This window comes from Genypterus blacodes, unplaced genomic scaffold, assembly GCF_046128005.1.
Source record: "Genypterus blacodes isolate CSIRO-AG114 ecotype Tasmania unplaced genomic scaffold, CSIRO-AGI_Gbla_v1 ptg000032l_1, whole genome shotgun sequence".
Taxonomy (NCBI): Eukaryota; Metazoa; Chordata; class Actinopteri; order Ophidiiformes; family Ophidiidae; genus Genypterus; species Genypterus blacodes.
In genome coordinates, this window is record NW_027466845.1 from 1,013,674 (window position 1) to 1,035,252 (window position 21,579).

Below are 21,579 nucleotides of genomic sequence, written 5' to 3' on the forward strand. Positions count from 1 at the left end.
GGACAGTGTTTGTGCCAAGTGTGCAGATGAGCCCAGATCTGCATTTGAACAGTTTGGACAGAACGACTCACAGGGCGACTAAGCTACATTTACTGGCCTTTCAAACTAAGTCCACTTATAAATAAATATAATATACATTTAAGTCCGAGCTTAATAGGTTTTGGTGTTCCTACCTCCCTCCCATCTGTCCCTGCGGTCGTTGGTTTGAACCCCGGCCCTTCTGGCTGAGTCTGCAGGGCTTTGACCCTTTTCCTTCTCCAACTTCTTAGAATGTTCTGGTGCACTATAAAGTCTCCTCTTTCCTCCAGAGGGCGCTGGTGAGTCATTTCCCAGCTCCTGTCTGCCGGCCCCATCTGCTCCCACTGAACACTTCCTCCATGCACCATTACAGCGACCTAAGCGACTTTTAATAGATGACATCATCATGAGGTGAGATCCAAAGCTTTACATGTAATTGTTTCTATCTCTCCTCCCATTTTGATTGGCCACTTCTTCTGCCCCACATATCCGGTAGAACCAAAGCACCGTCACAGAGGCTGAACCCGACGTGACGATCATAACTCTGCCACCATAACTAACTTCACTTCCTCCTCCATTTCAGCCTGATACACATTTATACCTGAGGAAGTGTTTTGTGGCCCCGCAGACACACACACCTGAGGCTCATTACCGCCTTGTTTGGCTTCACAAAACTGTACCGCTCCCCTTCCTTTTATCGTTCATTTGTGTCTTTACAATCCTGTTTTTCATCTTTATGCAGAACTCTGGGAGTTATTAGGAATCAGTTTAAATGCAGCTCTTCGGGACCTTAAGTGTTGTTGCTCTTATGTTGTACGCACTAATTTCTCCAAGCAAGAAGTGTATTAGTCCTGGGTCATTAAAAACAGCATTTGGTTCAGAATAGGTTTATGGAGTCGGGAGGAGTCAACTAAAAATATAGACGTGTCTGGTAAAAGAAGAGGAGTTAAAGAGTTATCAGCTAGGGAGGGGGTATGGAAGTATCTGCTCACATACAGCAGTGCTTGCTTCCCTCTCTCTCTCTCTCTCTCTCTCAGGTCTCACAGGTGCTGCATTAGTTCAAAATTACCTCTGCGCACTGACTCCCATTTATCAAGGCCATTTGGAATTGGCCCACAGGGTGAAGCAGCAGTCAACCATAAATCTAGAGATGTCAGATGAGGCAGCGTATATATACTTCCTACCAATTACTTCTTAGTAGCACTGATACATGTTGGGAATCATAGTGAAAGGACGGGACGGAGACGCAGCAACCTGTGTATCTGGTCTGAGCGGAGCCGAGGCGTTAGACTGACCGGACTGGATGAGGGAGAACGACCTGCATCCCCTCAAGGTTTAGACGCTTCCTGCTCAGGGTTCAGGCAGGGGTTTCGGTTTATGGAGCATGAATTTACAACATGTCATTCCAGACTCCCGACAACAGCAATTTCCTCGGTGGCCTCAACTTTCATTAGACTTTCAGCAGGTGCGAGGGAACACATCCAATAATTAATCCTAGTTAAACAAAGCAGACCTTGCCGGCACACAAAAGCCTGTGGAGTTTCCTCTCATTGTGTGTGTCCAGATAAGGTCTAACTCAAACTCTAACTCATCCCCCGTCCTCTGATTTCTGTGATGGTTTTGAAACCTGTGTTGCTTTCATCTATTTTTCTCTTTTAATTGGCACGCTGCTTCCTTTTTACAGCACGCTACCGCCACCAACTGTTGTCACGTGGAGCTGCAGTCAAACTCGTCTTCCTCTCTTCCCATGTGGTAGGTAGTAGACGTGTTCAGCCTGTGAGTGCAACCTAGCAACCGCTGAGATGTTTCCAGTCTGAATAAGAGCATCAAAAGGAATGAACTCAATTATCCTCATATGCAAACCGTCTAAATGTTTTAGATTAAACAAATGAAGCAAACCTCTCAATCTGTTGAAGGGCGGAATCTATTTGAGTTGATCTCGTGTCAGTTACGTCACATAACATGTTTGGATTGTGCTGTCAGTAGAAACATACATGATGTCAATAATTAACCCACAGTCCTGCTCATTAACTTAACTAAAGAAGTAAGGGACTCCATCTGTAAGTGAGTCATCCTTCAGGTTTGGTTGCATTGCTGAAGTATCACACATGACTGGTTACATAAGAACATTGGCTTTGTGTCAATGTGCCAGGAAGTATGAATCCATTCCATGTTCTTTCATACCAACGTGTGAAACGTCCTCGTAAAGGAAACACTCAGCAACAATGTGACACGCAGTCTTCAAAGGAAGGGGAATTTAGAGTGACACATCAGAAGCGAGGCCTGGTGGAGTCCCAGTGGGGCCGTGGCTGTGGTCAACACTGTGTCAAATCCCCCAATTTAAAATTCTGCTGCAGATTTGTCAGGAGGAATGGAGAGAAAGCTGCCGCTCGGCAAAGCACACAGCAAATCTCAGAAAATGTGTTGTTTTCCCTCACAGAGACTTGGTAAGCGTTCTATTAACATTAACCTTGTGTTGCTGCGGCTGTTTTGCTGTGTGACCCTGAAGGAGCCGGGAGAAGCTGCAGAAAGACGTCATGTTGCATACTGATAGAGATACTCATTTAAAATTAAAATATGACACGGACATGCACCTGATTATATGCAGGTGGAAATGTTAATCAGCCCATTGCTCATTCTGCAAGTAGGAGGAGGAGAGTTTGACTGCACAAGGTAACATCTCAGCATGGGGAGATGCTCTCTAGACACAGGGACAACTTCCACTTACAGTTTTGGCATTTCACTGAGTTCCTGTTTTGTCTTTTTATGTCTCTCAATGTCCTCTTTTCATGATATTCTGGGAATATATATTCTTATACCATATACAATAGATTTCTACACATCTCTTTGATCTTGGTGTTATTTTTGGATGTGTTCTGTGTCCACATTAGAGTATTTAAACATGCTGCGTGGTTTGTTGTTCTGATAGAAAACATATTAAACAGCTATTTTATTTGTATTTTATTTTTATCTTTTCCCCATTAATTCACCTTTAATTCAGAATTCATAAATCCATATCTCCTCACTTGGAGACTTAAAGATGAGACATATGCGCTTATATATGAATCCGTGGGCCAGTATTTATTTTTTTCTTATATAAATGTCTGAAATGTAAGACTTGGATTTATTTCTTATAGTTGCTTTTATAATATATCGGCAAAATGTCAAATATGTGTTTGAAACGGCAGAATAAAATGTGAATCAAACGCGTGAGCAGAGCGTGTAAAGAGCGGCCCCCAGCGGCCACAGGCGCTCACTGCAGGGAGGGGGCGCCATCACAAAGTCACTTTCGGGTGGAGCTTCGTGGCTGAAAGTTGTCCGCCTCCTTCCCCGACGAACCATCTGTCAGAAGCCCCGGCCAGATCCGAGGGAGCGAAAACGACGGAGAAACGGGGACGCGGAGTTTTAACCGGGGAGTTTCAAAGTGCGGTGAGTTCAATAACCGCCGTGTTTCTCTGGAAAAGTCAAAGTTTGAGCAGATGTGTTGCGTTTAAAGACCTTAAATGTTAACCGCCGTGTCTAATGCTGCAGCCCACAGATCCAATCAGTGCGTGAGGAAGTGCGGCGGCACATGGTCGGACCTGGCGGAGGAGCAGGAGGAGCAGGACACTGGCTGATGCAACATCACCTGAAGGTAAGTTCACTCCACCCGGGAGAAGTGAACGCTGAGCGCCGCGGAGCGAAGAACGCGCCGCAGGTTCAGACGGAGAGTTTGAGGGGCGGATCGGCGCGCTTTAGTCTGGGAGGCTACGCGCGTAGAGCGGCGGGGAAACATCGCCTTTTATAGCGCGTCACGGCTCCCACGGAGGCTCACACTGCTCACACAGCGACGCGCATCTATAAGCGACTTCCGCTTTAGAAACGTGTCAAAGTGGGTCGTTTATGCGGCTTTGATGCGCTCAAAGAAGCAAGGTGAGGCTAAACTCTGACTGTCGTGTCTTATCGTGTGTTTTGTTGTTTTACGAACGCGTTTTAAATGAATTAGATGATGAAATATGTCAGCAGTGTTAACACAAAGAGCAAAAGCCTTTGTCCGGATATGAAGGATTACTTTAATATTTGATACTACGACATTAAATAAGCTTTATGGAAAATAATAAGTAGAAGTAATACATCAGAATATTCTAATGACAGCCTGTAAAGTTATACACGTGTACATACCTGAGAGAGAGAGAGAGAGAGGGAGGGAGGGAGAGGGAGAGAGAGGGAGGGTCAAAAGAAACAGTAAAGTGAGAATATTAAGGCAATGTCATCTCTTTACCTTCTCTCTCTCTCTCTCTCTCTCTCTCTCTCTCTCTCTCTCTCTCTCTCTGTCTCTCTGTGTGTGTTACGGATCTATTACTCTTACATCAGACCCAAACACGTATCCAAACATTACACAGTAATACTTAAAAGGACATGGAAGTATTTTTCCACTCAGTGGGATTGGACTTGTTCTGGCAGCAGAATCACACCGGAGACAGAGACACTGTGTTCTTTCACAGGAACCACAATACGACTGAGACCTCTGCACCGGCTCATGGTTTCAGTAAAAACATCAGGATTGTTTTGAAAAACCTTTGCAATATTAAAATGTAGAAAAAAACACCTGGATCCATTCCATCTCTCCCTCACTGCAGCACCTCTGTGCACACTGATAAAAAAACCTTGCCCTGATCTGATCAGAGTGCCGCGTCAACTCATATGTAAAGAATAAAGTCCTGTCTTAACAATATTACAACATAAACATGAAGAAAAAGAACAATAAAACACAGCTTTTTACCTCTAACACACACACACACACACTGCAACACTGCCAATCACAAATGTTTTGCTCATATGAATGTGAGTGTGAAGCATGAAGTAGGTCATGTAAGGTCAGTGGGCGGCTGTGGAGCGACGCCCACCTGCCCGTACATGTGGGTGTCAACATCTCTCGTCCTGCTACATTGACAATGTCGCCACGCTGCAGAGCATCAAAACAATAACAAAAGGCTTCACAGAGATGCTTTGCTCCTTTATTCACTCCATATAGAGCGATTATCCGTACTTTTGGTCTCGAGACTCGTATGTAATGTTTGAAGCGCAGGTTGACCAGCACACATTTGAGTTCTGTACCTTCCGCATCTAATTATAAAGCATTAGGTTTTCCTGTTTTTTTTATTGCTGCGGCGGCGCTCACACCGTTTCCTCATACGACAGCGACTTGGTCATGTGACACGGCGGAATATCAGGGCTGCCACCATGAGTGACGGAAAAGGAAACGTGTGTGTGAAAAAAAAAGAAAGTGAAAGTTTGATTGTTATTGTTATCTTTTTATCAGAAAAGTGAAGGATCGTCACTTTTAATCTTCATTTATTCTCTTTCCTGTTTCTTCCAGGTGACCAGGAAACAAGTCGGTGCTTTCAAGGACCTCTGTGATATTCTGAAGCTTTGATCTGTGAAGGTATGAACATCCCTGCTTGTTTCCCTCTGCCGGCTGTCTGGACTTGTTTACAGCTGTCGTTTGGAGCTCAGCCTGGGTGTTAGAAGGTCAGCTGTGGGCCCAGAGTGTCACCGGGGGCCAAAGCCTCCCAGAGGAAAGTGTGTATCGCTGATGTAGGCGTCTGTTTTACGATAGTCATCACATGGCACTTTGTTTATTTCCACCACAAGGGCAGATGGGCTTTCTGCCTGCCGCGCTCCAGATACCCTTCACATGACAAGTGGGACCTCTGAATTGGCCGTTTGCCTTCGTCTTCCTCTCAGATTCACGCAGGGGAAAAGATGGCATTGTAGCGTTCCTAAAGCTCGGCCGTCAGCAGCTTCTCTCACCTTGACGTCTGAAACACGTCAGCTGACACGGCGAGGGCGTCAGTGTCACAGCCTCACCGAGGTTTCCAGGCTCATTTAAATTCATACAGTTCCTGTTATTAACGCCACAATGTCAGGAAATAAGTTAGTGTTTAACTTTTATGCCAAATGAAGAAATGCAACATTTCAGTGCAGCTTCATCCAAAGAGTGTGTGAGTGTGTGTGAGTGTGGAGCTGAACCTTCTGCTCCACCTTCACTCTGTAAAATGTCATCGTCTCCGTCACCGCGGCGTCACGTGCCGCTCGTCTCCTTCGTGTCCATCAGACGTGTTTGTCTCCGTCTCTTGTTTGTGTATTTGTGTTAAATATGGGCCGTTTTAGAAAAATAGAAACATTGGATACAGGCAAAATAAACAAAACCGTCTCCATTGGTGACGAGGGCTTTTACTGTAAAGATTCCAAAACATGAATGAGTCCAACACATTCTCATTCTCACGCTCCACCTGCTGTCCTTCCTCCTCCCCCCCCCGCTGTGATGGAAACAATGTCACGGGCATTTTAAGGAGGCGCGTTGTTTGGTCCCGGGCCTCAGGTTGCATGTGACTCGGCCGCCCGTCTGAATTTACCCCCCACACACTCGTGTGTCACCAGCAGGTGTCGAGGGAGCCGATTGGCCGAGAGGAGGGCAGGGTCCTGCTCTGCCCACCCTCTGTTTTTAGCTCGCTCGGCCGCACGCAGCATGTGAGGGCACTTTGTTTCCTGTTTTCACTGGATTGATTGATGGATGTGGACACAATAGCCTGCAGCTGCTGCTCCCCTTGATTTGGTTTTAGTATCTCATGTAGTTATGCTTTCTTCAAGGTTGTTTTGTCTCTGCAGTTCTAATCAAAATACAAAAATCGAACGTCTGTCCTCAGCTGTCAAGGTCATCATAACCCAGAAACACGGGGGAGACTTATTTAGTCTTTGAACTCCTTTAGGATGATAGCGTCTGAATTCCCTCAGTTTAGGTTGAGAACAAACTTTCAGTCCAGAATATGGATGAAGGTGGATTAAGATCCGGCTTTAGATCGGCCGTGAAAGCTAAATGAGAAGATGTGGACGGACGGTGTGGAACTCTAGTTCAGGTTTCAGTTCGCTGCAGAGGGGGACGACTAGAAATGCTGCACCTGCACCTTTGCTGTGTGAAGAACACACACGTCAATGTGACCCACTCACTCAACAACACAATAAAGGGGAATAGAATGTAAATGTATTTGATTCATTTGATACGGGCTGAACGTGATCCGGCCATGTGACCTTGACTGCGAACTGATTTGAAATGGATATCAAAGGTCGTGACCTGAACCTCAAACGGCCCAGTTTGATCTAAATCCACCTAAACACTCGCCACACCTGCACGCTGCCACACACTCAGGTGCAAAAGAGTGGAATCAGGTCATATCTGAGCCGTGTAGCATTCAGGACTTACCACAGAGGGTGTGTGTGTCTGTGTGTGTGTGTGTGGGAGGGGGGGTGTTGTGTGTGAGTCATCCCAGCTGCTCTGACCCTCCGGGGGCCCATGTGACCGGTCACTGTGCTATTTGTGAGCTTCCACCTGAATGGTTTGTACAGCGAGAGGCATTCGAGTCACGTTGAGGCACGCTTGTTAGCTCGTCTCAGCCGTCAGCCGCCAGGAGTGTTCGTCTAAATCACAAGTGGGAATCAGCGCGCAGAGGAGAGAGAGAGAGTAGAGGAAAGAGAGAGAGAGGAGAGAGAGTGAGAGCAGAGAGTAGAGGAGAGAGAGTGAGAGCAGAGAGTAGAGGAGAGAGAGCATAGAGAGAGTAGAGGAGAGAGAGAGCAGAGGGATCTACGTTCTTCAGGGGAGCGGCTGAAGGTTTTGTCTTGATTGTTTGAACTTTAACGTGAGTAGTTTGGAGGAAACTTTCTTAATGTTGTTATTGGGTGTTTCCAGTTTCATGTTTCAGCTTACTTGTTCTCATTGAGATCAGTCTGTATCAATACAAGTCGTTGCTTGACTTCTTGTGGCTTTGGAGTTTTTCTGAGCTGGAGCGAGTTCAGGTCCGTCTCATGGGTTCCACCTTAAAAGGGTTAAAATACACACACACACACTCACACTCATACACACTCACACTCACTCCTCTCCTCACCTGTGTTCTTGCCTCTATATATGAATGCAGTCTTCAGTATTATTATGACACTGTAACCTATGAGACAGAGACGGACTGTTTGTTTGTCCATGCAGACATATGGGTTGCAGCCTGTTGTTTCCATAGAAACGGCCCTGCCCGGGTCTTTGTCTAAACGTTGTCCCATCATAGGAGGAGAAGCAGCTACAGTCTGAACACTCAGCTTTCATTTTGGTTCAAACATTCCCTTAAGAAATTACATTTGGTGTTTATGAGGTTCATGAGGGTGTGTGAGGGTGTGTGTGAGGGTGTGTGTGAGGGTGTGTGTGTGTTTCTCTTCTGCGTGCAGTGAGGTCACATGTTCCCAGCGAGTTGTTCTCCTCATCAGAGTGCTGACAGTTTGGACTCTAATCTTTCTCGTCGTTAAAATCTAAAAACAAAACATTCAAAATAACGACCTCATCTTTTAAAAGCCCCTCTGGTCACATGACACGTGCTGTGACATCATTCATGAAGGAGTCTGTGTGTGTGTGTCTGTGATTATATAAACAGCTGTGACATCATTAATGACACACACACACACACACACACACACACACACACACACACACACACACACACACACACACACACACACACATACACACATACACACACACTCTCCAGTTATTGTGGAATTGCAGCTCTTGCAGTTTGAAGTTGTGATTTCTTTGTTTACAAACTGCAAACCTAAGCTCACGTGTCTCATCTCCTCTCTTCTTCTCTCTTCACTCTTCATCATCAGCTACATCGTCGTCTTCCTCGTCTGCGGAGCTTCTGGAGCAGCCAGGATGATTCTAGCGACCCTGAGGGACTTGGGGCGGCAGCTCCTGAGGGTGAAGGTGGTGGACTGTAACTCTGACGACTCCCGCCTATCCCGATGCCTGAACACCTTCGACCTGGTGGCGCTGGGCGTGGGCAGCACGCTGGGCGCCGGCGTGTACGTGCTGGCCGGCGCTGTGGCTCGGGAAAATGCCGGGCCGGCCATCGTCCTCTCCTTCCTCATCGCCGCCCTGGCCTCCGTGCTCGCCGGCCTGTGCTACGCAGAGTTTGGCGCCCGCGTCCCCAAAACCGGCTCGGCGTACCTGTACAGCTACGTGACGGTGGGGGAACTCTGGGCCTTCATCACGGGCTGGAACCTCATCCTCTCCTACGTCATTGGTGAGAGATCTGAATCGGATTTAGGAAAGGAGTCGCGTTGTTTCAGCACACATGAAGCTCAGACGGATCTTTTCCTCCCCGCAGGAACGTCGAGCGTGGCCAGAGCCTGGAGCGCCACATTCGACGAGCTGATTGGACGGCACATCGAGGCCTTCTGCAAACAGTACATGACCATGCGGGCACCGGGCATCCTCGCAGAGTATCCAGACATCTTTGCTGTCTTCATCATCCTCACACTGACAGGTCAGTCGCTTGATTTCTCCGTTTATTTCTCTTTAATTTCAGGGAGTTTTTTCCGATTTGGCCTCAGTTACTTCACGCTGAGCCCGAGCACATTCCTCCAGTCGCAACGGGACTCATGACTGCAGATTCTCACACACACACACACACACACACACACACACACACACACACACACACACACACACACACACACACACACACACACACACACACACACACACACACACACACACACTGCGGATGACTCGCACAAACATGGCCGACATCACGTCTTTGATTCTTTGGACTCATATCACTGTGATGCCTTCAGGTCACAGCGGCGTGTGGGAAGAAATAACATCATTCTTCTTTTCGGTGGCTTTGTAACTTTGTGTTCTTTCACCGAATTCACGTAACCACGGCAATAGTGCAGATAAATACTTCATTCATTCTGTGTGTGTGATGGAGAATGTTACTGTGACACATAAGAATATACACACACACACACACACACACACACACACACACACACACACACACACACACACACACACACACACACACACGTTGCTGCTTCAGTCAAAGTCAAAGTGTGTGAGTGTGCAGGCAGACAGACGGAGGGAGATGAGATCTAACCCGTCTGAGCTGATAACAGCCTCACAGCGCGCCTCTGCTCCTGATAAGTGTCTTCATGTCTTCCTCTGGTTTGGCTGCAGGGCTTCTTGCGTTCGGGGTGAAGGAGTCGGCGCTGGTGAACAAAGTCTTCACCTGCATCAACGTGCTGGTGCTTCTGTTCGTGGTTATCTCCGGCATCGTCAAAGGAAACCTCAAGAACTGGAGTCTGAACCCCGAGGAGATCCTCAACGCCACCAGGAACGCCAGCGCCAAGTGAGCGTGTGACGCAGCACCACACAGGAAGTGTAATCAGCTCAGAGTTTAGAGTGATGACCTTTTATTTCCTGTTGTGTCAGTATCTCTGAGTCGATAGCATTGGAGAAGGCTCTTGGTGAAGGAGGCTTCATGCCCTTTGGTATCAGCGGCGTCCTCTCTGGGGCTGCGACCTGCTTCTACGCCTTCGTAGGGTTCGACTGCATCGCCACGACGGGTGAGCGAGACTCTGAATCCTCTATGAATAACGCGGCGTGCAGCTTGATCTTTGTTCTGACCTTCCCAGCTATGTTCCCTCCCCAGGAGAGGAAGTGAAGAATCCCCAGAGAGCCATTCCCATCGGGATCGTGGCCTCGCTCCTCATCTGCTTCGTGGCGTACTTCTGCGTGTCGGCGGCGCTCACGGTGATGATGCCGTACTACATGCTGGACCAAAACAGCCCCCTGCCCGTGGCCTTCAAGTACGTGGGCTGGGAGGGGGCAACCTACGCCGTGGCCATCGGCTCCCTGTGCGCTCTGTCCACCAGGTGAGCGCCTCAGTGTTCTGCATGATGTCATCTTCTGTATCATTTAACTGTGAATTCAATCATTTGCATGTGGAAACTAAAAAAAACAAACAACTAAGACAAATACTGATCAATATCTGCATCTAAAGAATCAGATTAAAACTGTCCGGCTGCTTCTTTCTCTCTCACATAAACACATAGTTTGATTTAGATAAGATATCTACTGATGAATCAAATACAAATACAGCATGAATTAAGTATAAAAAGAAAAATGAAAAATACATTAGAAAAGGGAGAACACATTAGAAATATATTGATTGATAAACATATGAACACTTGAATACTCATCTACTGAAATTATAGCCAAATGTGAAATATTTCTCTATTCTTTGAATTACTGAATCATTCTTTGAGGGCTGTGCTGCCCCCTGCTGCCTCTTTTCAGTATTGCTTCCATGTAAAGACAGGACAGAAGCTTTAGAAATTCAAGGTTACATCACTAAATAAGCAACATAATTATGATCAACATAATGGGAAGAATAAAGCTTTCAAAAACACAATTTGTTAGATTTTAAAAACTGATGAGTCAGTCTGTCTAGATGAATGATATCAGGCTCAACTTTAAAATTCTCCATCTCCAGGTTTAATCTGCTGTATTCTCTGACGTTCAGCCCTCATGTCCTGTCGTCCTCAGCAGAGGACACGGAGGCTGCTATCTAATGTGTGTGTTGACTTCCTGCACGCTCTCCCCTCTCTCTCCCCGCTAGCTTACTAGGCTCCATGTTTCCGATGCCCAGAGTGATCTGGGCCATGGCAGAGGACGGCCTGCTCTTCAAATGTTTATCTAAAATCAGCCCCAGAACCAAAACCCCTCTAACAGCCACCATAACATCCGGTATTGTTGCAGGTGAGACTGAGATCCTAAACCTTCTAACTGGTCGGGTTCCTTCCCGTTAGACGTTCACGGTAACACACACATACACACACACGCGGCGGAGCTGCATGAGGGGAGTTCAGACAGGTAGAGTCCAGAACCTTGTGTGTGGTTTAGGTTCTGGGTGTGAGCGGCGGCGGCTGAGGCCTGGTGTGAAACTAACACATGGTACATTTGTGTTATGAACCTCTGCCTCCTCCTCCTCCTCCTCCTCCTCCTCCCCCTCCATGGTTCAGTCTCCTCGGCTCCATGTTTCCGCTGCCTCGCATTATCTTTGCGATGGCTCGCGACGGTCTGCTCTTCTCGTTTCTGTCACGTATCAGCGAGAGGAAGACTCCCATCATCTCCACCATGGTGGCGGGGCTTTTGTCGGGTAGGTAGCTGAGAGGCAACAGTGCCCCCTTGTGGAGGGAGGGTTGGTGGCAATATCATCTAGTGCAGCAACATTACAACACAGTTTTTGGTAGATTAGATTATTTTATCACACTTCCACACTTTCTGCATCATAATGTGAGTTTGCTTTGTGTGTTGTTGTTATCTGTGGTATCTTTGGTATATTCTGCCGTGTTGCTGATGATCTGTGTTTCTCCCTGTGATGTCCTGCAGCCGTGATGGCCTTCCTGTTCGACCTGAAGGACCTGGTTGACCTCATGTCCATCGGCACCCTGCTGGCCTACACGCTGGTGGCTGCGTGCGTCCTGGTCCTCAGGTAGCCCCACTTCACTCTGAACACCGACCCGTACGCCGGAGGAAACGCCAGCTAACAAACGTCTCCGTCTCCTGCAGGTACCAGCCCGAGCAGCCCAGCTCCACCTACGAGATGGCCAGCACGCAGGACGACCCCGAGCTGGTGGAGCCGTACAACGAGGGCACCGCCGGCTTCATCACCGACCCGGCAGATAGCTGCACCGTCAGGAATCTCCTCTTCCCGTCCAACACGGAACCGTCGCGACTGTCGGGCTTCGTCGTCAACATCTGCATCAGCGTCCTCGGTGAGACGCACAGGCGGAACCCAGACGTGTGAGCTCAGTGTTTAGCATGTTTGATCTCTGTATGACCGCCACACCCTCTCTCTCTCTCCTGCAGGCGTCCTGGTGTGCGTCTTCAGCGTTGTGGCCGTTCAGGGCGGCTTTGCGGCCTGGTCTCTGTCTCTGCTCACCATCATCCTGCTGGTCTGTGTGTTCATCACCGCTGTAGTGTGGAGGCAGCCGCAGAGCAAAACCAAGCTCGCCTTCAAGGTAGTTTGTCCTCAGATGTGGACAATGGGTTGTTTGCAATTAGTCCACATGCAATTTAATGTAGAATCCAAATGGGGCTGAAGTCTGATTAGTTGTCTGTCTTCTGTGTGTGTGTGTGTGTGTGTGTGTGTCTGTGTCTGTGTGTGTGTGTGTGTGTGTGTCTGTGTGTGGCTCATGTGTAAGGTTGTAAACACTGCGTTGTGTTTGTGCTCAGGTCCCCCTGCTGCCCGTTCTTCCAGTCATCAGCATGTTCATCAACGTGTACCTGATGATGCAGCTGGGCAGAGGAACATGGCTGCGATTCGGACTCTGGATGGTCCTCGGTACTTTAACGACGCCAGAATCACATGTCAGCCCGTGTGTGTGTGTGTTTGCGTAGTATTCATGTCTGTCTCCTCTGCTGCAGGCTTCATCATCTACTTCGCTTACGGGATCCGTAACAGCACGGAGGCGGCGCTGAACAGGTCCCGGCCCGACGCGTACAAACCGGGCCGCAAGGTATCGAGCCAGGCGGGCGCCAGAGAGAAGGAGGCGTTCCTGCACAAGAGCCTCCACGCCGCCGGGGAGGACGAGGAGGAGGAAGAGGAGGAGGATGAGGATGATTCATAAGGGAGAGGAGGTTCATGAATCTAGCCTGACTCTGTTCTGAACATTCACTCTTTATCTCGTATTCGGTTGTTAGATTGAAGCAAAAAGTTTAATTCTGTCTTCAGGCTGAGGGAAGACAAAAGGCAAATATAAGATTTTTAAACTTTTTTTTATTTTATTTTATTTTTTTACATCTTTTGCACTTTTTTGGCAAGAAACTAAATCATGGGGCGACAACAACAACAACAACAACAACAACAACAACATGTAAAGCATTATTAAGTATAATTAGTTTGTCAAATTGCCTCTTTAATCCAAAGTATCTAAACGTGGAGAGCGTCAGTCACTTGTCTCTTTGTACAGACGTGTGTGAGGCCAAGATGTCTCCCAGCCGGTGCTCTGGTGTCAGTGCCTTAAATATACAGTCAACCAATCATCAGACAGTCAGAAGCTCCGCCCCCTTTGTTCCGGAGGTTTGCACTGGGATTTCACGACTGTGCCTGCTCTTTAACAGTATCACTCAGAGAAATGGTGCTTTAAAGGGTTAAAGAGGTACAGAACCCTGCAATCAGTATTCCACTGTGTTAAGGTGGAAGTGTTAAGGTGGAATCTCTCTCTCTCTGGAGCCGCACATTTAGACAAAGAGACCTGAGCTGCTAATGTAAATCCAAACAACGGTGGAGACGTTTCCTCCGGTGATCAGGGGAAGTAAGTGCCTGTTTTATAGTCCAACGGTGACCCCACAGTGACCCCACAGTGACCCCACAGTGACCCCACAGTGACCCTACAGTGACCCCACAGTGACCCCACAGAGCTGTGAGCCCACAGTGAGCCCACAGTGAGCCCACAGTGACCCCACAGAGCTGTGACCTCAGAGTGACCCTACAGTGACCCTACAATGACCCCACAGTGACCCTACAGTGACCCCACAGAGCTCCGCCCCCTCCTCCCCATGTTCAGTTGATCTCGTCTGTATATAGTGTACACTGTATTTTTTTAAAGCTTGTGATTGTCATGTCTTCATTTTCCCGTCAGCATTACATCATCTCAGTCCTGTATGAGAGGATCTGGGTCGTGTGTAACAGAGTGTGTGTGTTACAGTCTTTATTTTATTGTAAGGATTCATCTTTGTGACTCTTTTGCAACGTCACCGATCCTCTCCTACGCTCCTGTGCTGCAGTCTGACTGTGCAGAGTGAGTGAAAACAGGCCGTGTTCAGTCTGCTTCCATCCCCCCCTCCCTCCTGCATGTCGATGCAGTGACGGGCGGATCACAAACGGGCCCGGGAGCCACGGGTTTGTACATACAGCATTACGCAACAACCACTTCCTGTCTGATTGTACATATAGATTAAAAACAGCCTCAGTTCTGTTCCGACATGATCCTCCATGTTACAGCTTTAAATGGACACCAATCACTGGATGGTGTCATGGCTGTGAGGCTCGACGTGACTGTGACTCTTCATGAAATGAACGTGTGTCAGTTTGAGGCGGCGCAGCCTCCAGACTCTTCAGCTCCATATTGTTTTGTCTTTGACACTGTTATGTACGTTTGCATGCACTAAAGTCATTTCATGCTTTGGGTGAGCTTGTAAAGGCAGAGGGTGTGTGTGTGTGTGTGTGTGTGTGTGTCTGCGCTCAGTGCTGGAGGTGTTTACGGCGTGACTGTGATGAGGATGAAGGCCGACCTTCACTCTGCAGTGACGCTGCGCTCAGCGTGTGTTACTGGTTTCTATGGTTCCTGCTGTAAATAAAGGAAGCTGAACGATAAAGGCAACGACTCTGATTTCAGGAGGGTGTGTGTGTGTGTGTGTGTTGACTTGTACTGTTTGCTAGAAGGTTGTGCTTTGCTTACACACTTCTGAAGGGAGGTGCATCTGTCTATATACAGTATATACTGTATAGTTCTTCAACCCTCTTCCCCTCTCTCTACCCTCCTCTTTCTCTCTCTCCCCTCCTCTCTCTCCCCCTCTCGCTCTCTTGCTCTCTCCCCTCTTTCTCTCTCTCGCTCCCTCTTTCCCTCTCCCCTCTCTGTCTCTCTTCCTCTCTCACTCCCTTTCGCTCTCTCCCTCTCCCCTCCTCTCTCTCCTCTCTGTCTCTCTCTTTCTCTCTTTCTCTCTTCTTAACTTCCTTACAGTCTTCACTTCTGTCCTGACCTTCACTGTATTCTTGTATATTGATGTGATTTTTACTGCAGCAGATAATAAATCGAGGGTGAAATACCAGATTCAGCCTGCAGGGGGCGACAGAAGCGCACATCATGGGCGTTGAACCTTCTCCTCCCCCCTCCTTCCCGGCCTCCCTCCTCCCTTTTCCTCTCCTCTCTCTCCTCTCTCTTCTCTCTCTTCCCCCCTCTCTCACCTCTTCTCTCTCTCTCCCTCTCCTCCTCCTCTCTCCCTCCTCTCTGTTTTCCAGGCGATGCTGCAGAATGTAGCCGCGCATCTCGGCTCCGTGTCGGCTCCTCTTCTTCTCCTCCTCCTCCTCCAGCGGATTCATCTTGCAGGTAAAACATTCTCTCAGCATCCTCGTTCACACACCTGGGGGCTCGCGAAGGGCGCTTCATTCTCTTATCGATCTTAATTCCTTATCGATCTCCGATCAGCCGCCGATAATTCGAGCGCGTTTTGGAAACACGCATCTGCTGGTGACCTGCAGACGCTTCAGATGTTAGACGGTGACGCTGAGGAGCTCATCAGGCAGGAATCATGTTTAGCTGTTGCCCTATTTCAAGGAGACGAGATGGGATTTTTGGAGGGAGAGAGAGAGGGGAGGAGAGGGAGAGAGAGAGAGAGTGTGTATTTATAGACACACACACATATGTGTTTCTCACCTGGTGTGTTTATCCTCAATGTAGAGAACCAAACCAGCCTAGTTTCTTGTTATAATTGAAACATAGAAACTGCATCTTGCACCGTGGAGTGAATGAAGATCAGCTGTAGTAAAGCCTCTGACCTCTGCTGCTGCTGGCCTGGATCGATTGATCACAGTCACTCGTTTGTTGCCTTCTGTGTTGGTTCCTCCCTCCTGCAGCCGTCCTGTATGTGCAGAGCCACACGTGCATCTACAGGAGGGACGCACACACAGCAGCCATTCAGATGTCTATCGCCTGTGCACCGGCCGCTCCTCGCAGGCCCGAGATGTCTTACATATGCACACACACCTCTGCTGATCTCTAATTTGTCACCGGCGCAGATCTGCGAGTGTTCGTCGGCTGCACAAAGAAGGTGGAGCAACCCGAGCGTGGTTAAAAGGGGAGTGAGGCCCCGCTGCTTCCCTCCATGCTTCCATTTTCATTCATCCTCAATATTTCATGAGCATTAAGTGAAAACCACAGACAGATGAAGGCCTGGATCACACACTCCCCCTACAGTCAGGAGAAGAAGAAGTGTTAGGGTGCAGAGATTTGGTGGTAGAGTGATTCTGTGGTGATCAGGGTCGGCCCTCATGTTGCATATCAGGAGACAGGTGGTGGAATAGCTGAATGGATTTCAGGGAGGGGGAGGGGGAAATGTGTTCAGGGAAGCATGTTGGCGCTGGAGACCACATAAATATCCTCACACCACCACAGGAGAAAAGGCAGGCAGGGGGCAATAAAAGCGACATAAAGGGAGGGAGGAGAGAAGACGAGGCCGAGCCCTAGGAGGAAGAGAAGCTGCATGTGAAGCAAATGAAGGATCTGTCCTCACTCAGCCAGACCACCTGCTGTGTGTTCCAGGGCTCAACTGGTTCAAATCCCTCTGAGCACTAACAGAAGGCAAGATGTTCATGTGCTCTGTGATGCGTGAAGCTCACACTCCCCTCTGCGCTCAAATCCCCTAAACTATTCTAATGAGGAGGAGAACTCTATCTACTATTTAAGCTTGACAACAGCGGATCTGTATCACCCATGTTATTATCTCTGGACCTCTGAAGTGCTGTTGCGTCTGTATTTGATTGATTTAGGAGGAGGAATCAATTTGAGGCGAAGGAGAAGCAACGGTGGCTGCAGTGAAGCAATCACAAGCAGGAGATTGGAGCTTCACAACTTCATTTATCCTGTTTGTCTCCTCTTATAACGCTGATCTACCAATAAGACACACACACTGTATGTAATAGAGTGGAACGTACAGTGAGGAGTGTGAGACGGGAGTGCAGGTGTAAGGGGGTGTGACGGGCTGGTGTGTGTTCTGCAGTGCAGGTGCTGAGGCAGCGTTCAGTGTGTCGGCCTGTGCTGCTTGCTGAGTCTCTTTGCATTTGTAGTGACTGCAGCATGAGAAATGCAAAAGTGAGCAAAGAGGCCCGGCGGAGTAAACGCCCTGAGCCAGGAGGATCCAGAGTTAGACTTCAAGACTGACTAACTACTACTGCAAATCCATTATATTCACATCAAGCTTATTATAGATCACAGCCGCCTTCTTCCTCTATGTGCTTCCATTTTAAGAAGAACTTCTTTTTTTTCCTTTTGTTGCAAATGGGAAGTCGATTAAAGAGAAGTGCTGAAATATTGAAGCAAAAGAGTTTAAATAGAGGTTAAGAGTTAAAAATAGAAACTCACTCACAAAAGGTGTCTATATTTATACATACTGTACATATTTAAAGGAAACGTTTTGACATTTTGCTTCACCTCACAATCAAAACTGCATCAAGTGTTTCAGATGGAAACACTTCTCTAAAAGTGAAGTGGTGCCACTCAGGAAACAGGTCAGAGCAGGCAGAGAGTGTGGGTGTGTGTGCGTCTGGGTGGAGAGAGGAGGGCTGCAGCAGAGCAGAAAGCCTCTGTCAACACAGGAACACACACCTCTAACACACACCTCTGCCTGCTCCTGCTCCTTCAGTCTCTTATCAGTGAGGAGCAGCCGCCTGAACCTTTCTGGACCTCAGATTGATTCATTTGTTGTGATTTCAGCAGGTCAGTTCAGTCCCGCGTGTCGCCAGCAGATAGTTTCCACCCCTACAGCCACATCAGTGTAATGTTTCAGGAGTCCTCAGCAGCCTGTCTCACATATGAGCGTCCATGTAAACAGAGTAAACATGGAGACATTCATTGCTTGTTATAAGGGTGAACAGGCCGGACTGCCACCTGCTCCTCCCTCAACACACACACACACACACACACACACACACACACACACACACACACACACACACACACACACACACACACACACCCCCACCTCTTCTGCTCTGTCACAACACAAACAAGCCTCTTTCCATGTCAGATGGTGATGTGTGTGTGTGTGTGTGTGTGTGTGTGTGTGTGTGTGTGTGTGTGTGTGTGTTTGTTTGCTGTTGTTAGGGACGCAACAGTGAGGAAAAGTTGCTTCAAATGGAAAATTGTACAGATTGAATAAAGATAGAGATGAAACTGGAAGGCAAAGTTTCCACAGCGTCTAAACTTCATCATTATGTAACAGTAATTATTTATACGTAGATGTAAGAACATTAAAAAGAATATTGATTTTCTCTGTGTTTGAGTGTGTGTGTGTGTGTATCCCTCTGAAATGTGTGTTTTACCTGCAGCTGACTGTCAATCTGCATTCTTTATTTATTTGTTATTGTCTTCATACAGGGACCTCAGATGAAGAAGCTGAACTTGTAAACTAAAGCACCGATCATCAACCAATCCAACATCCTGAGTGTTGCCATGAAGGGTTAAAGCATTGATGCTGTGCTGCTGAGAGCCTTTTCCTGGGCAGAGCTGTGGGAGCTGATGTAATGGCTGATTGATGAGCGCTCCTGAGGGCCAAAATCAACCCAGATCTGTTTCTAAAAATGTGTGAGCGCGGAGAACCGATCCACCAAAGAGAGCTGAGGAATAACAACCAGCAGGATGGAACGCTGGCAGACGGCGATGCCAATGCCAACGAAATCCGGGCAGAGGATGAGGAGAGAACGGGAACGCTGTCGGGGCTAAAGACCCAAACAGCTGAGCAGGACAAGGCCATCATCTGGGGCACCGACTCCCAGTGTGATGATCCAGAACTGGCAGAGTTTGAGAGGCTGGAGTGCCAGGAGCTGGAGGCGTATGTGGTGGAGGACGGAGAGGACTTTGTCGGGCTTACGGAGCGAAAGGAGCCTCCTCGCCACTCCTCATCAGGCTGCAAAACCACAGCGGAAAGGAAAGAGAGAAAGCTCCTTCCACACAACACCAACAGACAAGAAGCCAACGCCTGCGACGGATCAAAGAGCAGAGATGTGGCCGACAGTGTTCCCAGGACGGACTTGGGCTCTGAAACCGACGCCTTTGTGTCGTGTCTCTCCAACATGTCCAGTCAGGGGGAAAGCTTTGCCACGGCGATGGACACGGCTGGAAGAACACAAACTACAGACTCCTGGCACGTCGCCTACGGTCCATGCGGGACCATCTCTGAAGACCTGACGCTGGCTTCACAGTCCTGCAACACCATCTCCGAGCGGGTCAAGGCCAGTCGGAGAGCTGAGAAGCCATCGCCCTCCTCTGGAATAAGCACAATACAACACAAAGACCTGAACTCCAATGCAGTGGTTCCTTCTGAAGACGTCACAACAGAAGCACAAGGCCGGAATGGGCCTGGAAGTTGTAAGGCACACAATGAAGAGCACAAGAGGAGCGTTCAGCAGACAAATCAACATGCAAGTGCAGTTTCATTTGAAGGAAAAGGCGATACAGGAAGTAGTGATCACAGGGGTTCATCCACAGCAACAACAACACAGGAAGAAAGCAACAAGAGGAACGATAAAAGCACCCAGGCTGATGACGCCGCCGGTGTGACTCACAGTCCCTCCAAAACTGGAACAAAAGCAACAACGGAATCCAAAGCCATAAAGAAGCAAGGTTCGTTTGATAACAGCTTTAGGAAACAGAACTCTTTTGACAAGACTTCAAAGAAACAGCCTCTGTTTGAAAGTCCTTTGAAGAAGCAGCATTCTTTTGACAACACCGTCAAAAAGCAGGGCTCCTTTGAGAACACCGTCCACGCCGCTTCTTCCAGTCTGGAGAGGAGGAGGCCGTGGGGAAGTCCGAGCCGAGCGGCAACTCCTGCTTCCCCCAAAATGGCTACCGGCTCCCCCAGGAGGAAACCCCCCGGTTCTCCAGCCAAGGTACCGGGTGTCCGAGCCCTGAGCTTGGAGCGAGGCGACAGAGCCGTCAATCAGGCGGTCAAACAGGTCGGTAAGGTCGGTTTGAGCAGCGGCATCCCCAAACCTGTCACGAAGGAACCCGATGACAGGAGATCCTCTCCTCCCCAGAAGCCCAAACACGTCCGTCCAAAGATCATCACCTACGTCCGGAAGAATCCTCAAGCCAACGCCCAGGTGCCGGACGCTCCGCAAGAAGCTTCCACGCTCCCCCAGAGGCTGGCCTCCTACTCCGGCCTGCCAGCTCACAAAGACTCAAAGGTGCTCTGCTCCTCCAACCTGCTGTTTGACAAATATCGACAAGAGCTGCAGAAGGCAGCTCACTATCCTGCAGGGGCGAAGGCCTCCAGCAGCAACGCCACACATAAGCTCAGCACCAAGTCAGGAAGCTTTCATGAGGAGCCAGCAGACAGAGGTTCTCAGGAGGTAAGAAATGAGAAAAGTCAGGTCATATCAGCCTGCTGGCTCCAGAACCTTCATCTGTAATTAAGTTCCTTGTTGCTAATACATTTGTTAAAGACCAGTTCAGCCTGTTGGCAACTTTAGAATATTAAAAGCACAAACAACTTCCATCAAACTCACAACGAAGAGGAAGTCATGTCTGCTCTCTTCTCAGTAAATTAGTCGAATGAAATTTGCATGAACTAGAGGCTTTTGTACCTCTAAGTGTAAGAAAAGGTCTTTGTTATTGTTCTGGTGCTGATGAATTGAGTTCATGTATTCAACAGAACGCTCCCCAGGAAGGAGGCAGTGTGTACCGTTCCCCCAGAGCCATGAGGCCTCAGCTCGGCCTCGGGGCCGTCACCAGGCAACCTGCAGCCAAGACCAGAGGTCAACAGCCTGGTCAAAGGTCAACCACGGCCCCTAACCAGGCCGGTCAGGCAGCCGGAGTGCCGAACCATCAGGCCGTCAGCCATCAGGACTCCACAGGTCAGAAGGGCTAACTGGGACTCCAGGATGTCACGAGTCCTGAAATCCACTTTTATCCTAA

General features: G+C 48.5%; 2 protein-coding genes and 1 long non-coding RNA gene across 3 annotated transcripts; all 3 read left to right on the forward strand.

Annotated features, from left to right (window-relative positions):
* Positions 1 to 307: 307 nt before the first annotated feature.
* Positions 308 to 2,814, forward strand: LOC142995382 (uncharacterized). Its single transcript, XR_012961513.1, has 3 exons — positions 308 to 429; positions 1,703 to 1,774; positions 2,667 to 2,814. It is a non-coding gene; the product is annotated as an uncharacterized LOC142995382 (long non-coding RNA).
* Positions 2,815 to 3,227: 413 nt separating this feature from the next.
* Positions 3,228 to 15,258, forward strand: LOC142995123 (high affinity cationic amino acid transporter 1-like). Its single transcript, XM_076146050.1, has 14 exons — positions 3,228 to 3,447; positions 3,550 to 3,652; positions 5,378 to 5,443; positions 8,704 to 9,119; positions 9,204 to 9,362; positions 10,058 to 10,229; positions 10,313 to 10,446; positions 10,533 to 10,755; positions 11,502 to 11,641; positions 12,275 to 12,377; positions 12,455 to 12,660; positions 12,755 to 12,906; positions 13,121 to 13,229; positions 13,313 to 15,258. The coding sequence occupies exons 4-14, from the start codon at positions 8,750 to 8,752 to the stop codon at positions 13,513 to 13,515; spliced, it is 1,971 nt and encodes a 656-aa protein (XP_076002165.1). The 5' UTR covers positions 3,228 to 3,447; positions 3,550 to 3,652; positions 5,378 to 5,443; positions 8,704 to 8,749; the 3' UTR covers positions 13,516 to 15,258.
* A 392-nt stretch (positions 15,259 to 15,650) lies between these two features.
* Positions 15,651 to 21,532, forward strand: LOC142995210 (uncharacterized). Its single transcript, XM_076146194.1, has 3 exons — positions 15,651 to 15,996; positions 19,042 to 21,014; positions 21,317 to 21,532. Exons 2-3 carry the CDS (start codon positions 19,245 to 19,247, stop codon positions 21,530 to 21,532), a joined length of 1,986 nt encoding a protein of 661 aa, XP_076002309.1. The 5' UTR covers positions 15,651 to 15,996; positions 19,042 to 19,244.
* Positions 21,533 to 21,579: the final 47 nt, after the last annotated feature.

Excerpts from the sequence above, each read along its gene's own strand:
- LOC142995123 (XM_076146050.1), top strand. The coding sequence starts at position 8,750 with ATGATTCTAGCGACCCTGAGGGACTTGGGGCGGCAGCTCCTGAGGGTG. Across the intron at positions 12,378-12,454 it reads GCGTGCGTCCTGGTCCTCAG|GTACCAGCCCGAGCAGCCCA; the intron begins GTAGCCCCACTT and ends CGTCTCCTGCAG. Across the intron at positions 12,907-13,120 it reads AAACCAAGCTCGCCTTCAAG|GTCCCCCTGCTGCCCGTTCT; the intron begins GTAGTTTGTCCT and ends GTTTGTGCTCAG.
- LOC142995210 (XM_076146194.1), top strand. The coding sequence starts at position 19,245 with ATGTGTGAGCGCGGAGAACCGATCCACCAAAGAGAGCTGAGGAATAAC. Across the intron at positions 21,015-21,316 it reads CAGACAGAGGTTCTCAGGAG|AACGCTCCCCAGGAAGGAGG; the intron begins GTAAGAAATGAG and ends TGTATTCAACAG.